Genomic DNA, 5619 nt, shown 5'->3' on the forward strand with positions numbered 1-5619 from the left:
CAAAACATACAAACATCTTCTTACTCCTAAGCTACGTGAAAGATTGGTCTCCGTTCTTATCTGCCCGTATATAGATTATTGCTGCACCTTGATGACTAATATTACTGAAGAGGACAATTTACGCCTACAGAGAGCATTTAACAACAGTGTCAAGTTTATTTTCCAGGCTAAGTGGTTTGAGCATATTACGCCGTATTTTAAAAGATTAAACTGGCTAAACATCAAATCAAGAAAATTGTTTTTTATTGGCTGTCAACTACGCAAGCTTCTCGAGAACAAACGACCTGAATTCCTACTCGGATCATATGAATTTAGGAACTCAATCCAGCGCAGTACACGTGCTCTTGACGACCATCTTATTCTTCCTATTTCCCGAACTGAGCTCTTCAGGCGGTCTTTCAGGTGCGTTTCGATTGACCTTTAGGACAGTATTCCGGTGGACATTCGCAATGCAAATGAATTTAAAACTTTCAGACAAAAGCTATATGATTACCTTATTTTGTCCGAGAGTTGATATTTGATCATACTCTGAATGTGCCTATTTCTTATTGATTTCTAGTTTACCTGTTATTCATTTTTCTCTTTTTACTTTTATATTATTATATTCTATATTATATATACTCTATGTTATTATATACTCTACATTTAAATATTTTTATATATACTTACTGCTATATTGTTCGTTATTTATTTTCTAATGTCAATTTCATATGTATATTTTGTTAATAGCGCTTGAAAGGACTTGTCCCAGGGCGCGTTAAAAATAAAAGCTATCTATCAATCTTTCTCTCTTGCTCTCTCTCTCTCTCATCATATATTACACTTCTCTTCTTTTTTTTCACCTGCTGCTGAATGCTGCAAGAATCCGCGAACTGGCATCTCTGCGTGGTACTCTTGCAATTACATGGATTAAGAATATTCTGGAGTATTCACAAAAAGACAACAACAACTGATTTTCCGCCGCTTGATTGAGGCGTGGCACTTTCCTGTGGAACGGCGTACCATGTGGACGCCGGAAGGTTGCTCTCGTGCCGTTTTTTATCGTTGTCATCGTCGTGTCGTTTGATTAAGTCGGATAATCTGTGTTGAAACAAGCAAAGTAAATCATTGTGACTAAACGCTGGCGAAAACAGTTCTACAAAAACCTAAGTGTTTGATTTTATGCTTTCGTGCATGTGATCAACGTCGGAAAGATTGTCAAGGTCGTGTCGGTTGCCGGTTAATTAGGATGAAGAAATACACAAATATTTAGAGATCGTCGTTTGCCGTTGTTATTTGTCGAATTCAAATTCGGAATCGCGTGAATACCAATAAGATCGTGTGATATTCTAGAAAAACCAATATATCGCCTACCACAAAATTTATTTGACGCATGTAGAATTCTTGGCTAGGTAACTAATTTGTTGTATTATATTACGTACGAATAAGACTTAATTTTTCCACTTGCAGATAAGTTCTCGATAACTTTATCTAAAAAATGATGTATATTTTTTTGTATATCTTTATGTAGAGAACAGTTATCGGAAGATATAAAGAAATCGACAATAAAAAGATTCCATATACTTTATTGCTTTTATTCTATGAATAAAATATTTCTTACACACTCTGGATATCTCTAAGAGCACCTTCACAAACTATTAAAAAGACAAAATATATCACAGAAAATATCACAAGATCAATAATACTCACAAAAAAACAAAAGAAAACTAACTATAACAAACGGAAACTGAAAATTACGAACGAAATAAAATACAAATTTAATACTAAACCCAAAACCAAAGTACAAAATCAGATAACGAATAATAAAGATTCACGTGATTGGTCTGTGACTATAATTATACATATTATACATAAATTTTATTCTTCGTGTTTTGCAGTTTTCTGTTTCTGTTTTGTGCCATATGACTTTTTATAAAAGTCATAAAATAAGTATAGAAATAGTAGCAAATTCAAAAGGAATACGAATACAATTTCTTTTTCTCGTTGTAGTCCTTTGCATTCTGGATCTAGAAAAGCCTGTAGTCCATAGCATATCAGCGCAACAAACTGCGTCTATAATGTTGAGAATAGAAACTATATTAATAATAACACATTTTTTTTTTTTTTTTTTATAATGATATATTATACAAATACTTTATATTATCTAAAGATTATACTTTCAAAATATATTGTTGTTGTGTATACATTTATTATAGGAAGTTATAATTAATTAAATTCGTCTAATTAAGTGAACAGTTCGTAACACTATTATGGTGTATGAAGTTCATTTGTAAAATATAATGTACGAACTTTGTTTTATATGATACATGCGTAATATACACATACTTTACAAACTTATATATAATGTAGAACTTACCATTTGTAATTTCGTAATATATGGTTTAAAAACAGATACTTTTTGTTGCATAGTTGTGCTCCATGCTGCAATGAAGTAATATATATACATAATAACATGTATAAAACAATTAACTAAGCACACAAAAGTTGCTTTGGGGTCCGCTATATATTTAAGGAAATACCATCCAAATAAGACATTAGACACATGATGATATACATGCAAAGAAGACACTTGGTTCTGTTTTTTCCGTAAAACAAATATACACGTTTCGATATAATCACTTAGTTTTAATATGAATAGCCACCATGTAATAGTTATTAGCTGAAATGCACAAATTTGAAAAATATTAATTATTACATGTTTAAAGTGTGAATAAGAAATGTAGAAAGTACATTGTTTTTACAGACAAATATGTGTTACGTTTTGTAGTTCAGCAATATAATTTTATTACTACTTAACAGAAAAACATACCTTAAAACCATTTATACTTGTCAGATTATTATTATTACTACATTTTAGGCTATATGTAGTAAACCAGCCAAAAGATATATAACTGTGCACCAGCCACGCATTAGCAAGAATTTGAAATACGTTATAAAATAATATAAAGATCCTCAAATTAAATGATTGTCGATTCTTCATGTAACTTGGTCCGGCGTAAAGTACAAAATACAAGTAAGCAAAGGTTATAATTATTGCTGGGAATGGTGTTTCTACTAACGCCCAATTACGCGTGAACGGATCTAAAAATAAAATTGCATTACAAAATTTAAAACAAATTTTTGTATGCAACACTCATTAAACAAACTAAGACTTACGCTTTTTATTTACATATTAGGTGTTTGTGAGATTATAAATAAGTTTTAAAATTTCTCAAAATCGTATAATTTAATACACATCAACATTCGAAGTAAAGTATTAAATTCGAAAATTTAAATAATATTTGCATCACGAATATGTGAAATATTCACTTCATCTTTTTTTGGAAAGTAAAACCTTTATTCCAAAAAAGACATCTCGGCCAGTAGATCTTTTTAAACTATATTTATATAATTACACGAACACCCAGCATGTAGCTCGTAAACTGTAAGTTATAGTACAAATGTCTCAATGAGCATTTAACTCGTAAAGATTAAACATTTTGATATACATATATACATTAAATTGTATACTAAACAAATACTAATTTAATAAATATCAAAAGACAGTGCCAAGACACGGCAGTGCCTCGCGCAAAGTTCACGCGCAACGAAATCACGCTCGAACATGGGAGCACACTGTGTCTCTAAATACGTGAAATTCAGATATTTGAGAAGAGAAGAGATTTCCACGGAACAATATTTCAAAAACGTCAAACTAGTCACTTTCATTTTAATCTCAATTGTATAAATAAAAACCAGTTTGAATGAAGAGTTTTTATTTAAATACAATGCGTGTTGTGTGTGTACTTGGTGCCTGTTCGTATCTTTTTTTGAAAAGATAAGTTTTTTAAGATATTACACATTTTGTGGTAATATACAAACACGATTCTTCTATAATAAAAATGTGTAGCACAAAAAGTTTTGTTAAAAAAGCATTGTGTCAAGACGCGTTTTTTATAACACCAAAAATAGTTAAATACCGTCAAAAATTACTTCCAACTGAGTGTTCATTATTTTTGTAGCAAATAGTTACTTTACACTGATTGATTTGAGCGAATAAAAACTTATGTACGCACACTTACATATTTTATTTTTTATCAAGACACCGAGCACTGTTTATTTTTAATAACTTCAAGCAACCCTCTGAGAATATATAACTTAGAAAAATTTTTTACATAGTACGTGTCCAAAGTAAAGGCATCAGCATTTATATGCAAATTAAAAATTTAGAGAGTACTATGTATATAAAAAAACAAATTGAAGCAATTAATGAGAAATATTTACCTGCTAAGTCAATCATAAGATAATCATAAACACTGCTACCACTCATTATGTGATTTTCTGTTCACAATATACAAACAATTTTCGAAGTATCTAAAAGTTGAAAGGAAGTATTTACGAATTGAGAGACGGATCCGTACTGCCGCGAGTTTCACTTTCGTTACACTTTGCAGTCGTATAAGTAATGAATGCAAATTATTTGAACTTTGTAACATAAGTCATTTATATAATAATTTTCGATTACCAGCCAAACACCAACTGTGTGAAACACTTGTATTGTTTTATCGCTGCAGTGGTATATACGGAATGCCGGCGAGAAAAAAATTTTCCACTAATATTACAAAATACAAAATGTGTGATATCTCGAAAACTTTTAAAAAAAAAAAAACAGGCGCCAAGTATACGCAATACACGTATTGTTTTCAAATAATAAATTACAACTTGATCTAATGCTACAAACAATTATTTTTCTCTGTATTGTAACCTACAAACAATTATTTCTTTACAAAATCGGGTTTACAAAAAAAGTGATATCAAAAAATAACACAAAGTAAACTTTTGTTTTTATTATAATTATAATATACTAAATACATTATAATAAACTACAAAATATCCACAAAGTCTTTTTTACAAAAGAAGTAATATATAGGGGTAGAGTGGCATGAAAGAGCCAGTTTTAATATGGAGCCAAAAAAACTATTTAAAAAGCAATCAAACTTAATATTTGTTGTTTCAATGTGTAGTTTACTTATTTCTTTGTGTTAATTAATAAACAAAAAAAAACTAACAATCTTAATAAACATATTTTCACTTAAAAGAAAAGTAAAATTCGGCTCTTTCATAACATAATGGTATTGAAAGAGCCATCGAATGTTATGAAAAAGCCGCGACTTCTTATAACAAGAATCTTTAACTGTTTATAAACGAAATAATAAAGAAATTATTAATAGACATTAATACAATTGTTAACAAAACATTAATATAATTGTGACAAACAATTGTTAACCAAAATGCTAAAACTAGTTTCATAACAATCTCTTCAATATTAACAAAACCATCAACGTAAATTTATATATTTTTTACTTAAATCTAAGTAACTCTTACTTTAATCAAACTTTCAAAACAACTTTTAAACTTAGAATTGAAAAAAAAACTTAATTTCTTAGGTATCTTTAGTAGCAATTTAGACAAAAATAATTTAGCATCTTTTTTTACCTACATTTTCTATATGTCCAATCAGAATAAAGTTTACGCTGAAACCATATTTGCTTACTCTTTTTATAACGTTTAGTGCACATTATACAATTATTATTAGATTCTTTTTCTAGTTTTTTTTTTGTTTTTGATAATATTTTGTCA

General features: G+C 29.3%; 1 protein-coding gene across 2 annotated transcripts; it reads right to left on the minus strand.

Annotated features, from left to right (window-relative positions):
• Nucleotides 1-1574: 1574 nt before the first annotated feature.
• LOC109861627 (elongation of very long chain fatty acids protein AAEL008004-like) lies at nt 1575-4385 on the minus strand. Of its 2 annotated transcripts, XM_020441351.1 has the most exons (5): nt 4264-4385; nt 2810-3081; nt 2520-2659; nt 2357-2421; nt 1965-2052 (listed from the first exon to the last, which is right to left on the minus strand). In XM_020441351.1, the coding sequence occupies exons 1-4, from the start codon at nt 4307-4309 to the stop codon at nt 2382-2384; spliced, it is 498 nt and encodes a 165-aa protein (XP_020296940.1). In that variant the 5' UTR covers nt 4310-4385; the 3' UTR covers nt 1965-2052; nt 2357-2381. The 2 variants fall into 2 exon arrangements, with proteins under 2 accessions (XP_020296939.1, XP_020296940.1); XM_020441350.1 differs by having other exon boundaries at nt 1575-2052; nt 2357-2659.
• Nucleotides 4386-5619: the final 1234 nt, after the last annotated feature.

This window comes from Pseudomyrmex gracilis, unplaced genomic scaffold (assembly GCF_002006095.1).
Source record: "Pseudomyrmex gracilis isolate BER0280 unplaced genomic scaffold, ASM200609v1 scaffold_892, whole genome shotgun sequence".
Classification (NCBI taxonomy): Eukaryota; Metazoa; Arthropoda; class Insecta; order Hymenoptera; family Formicidae; genus Pseudomyrmex; species Pseudomyrmex gracilis.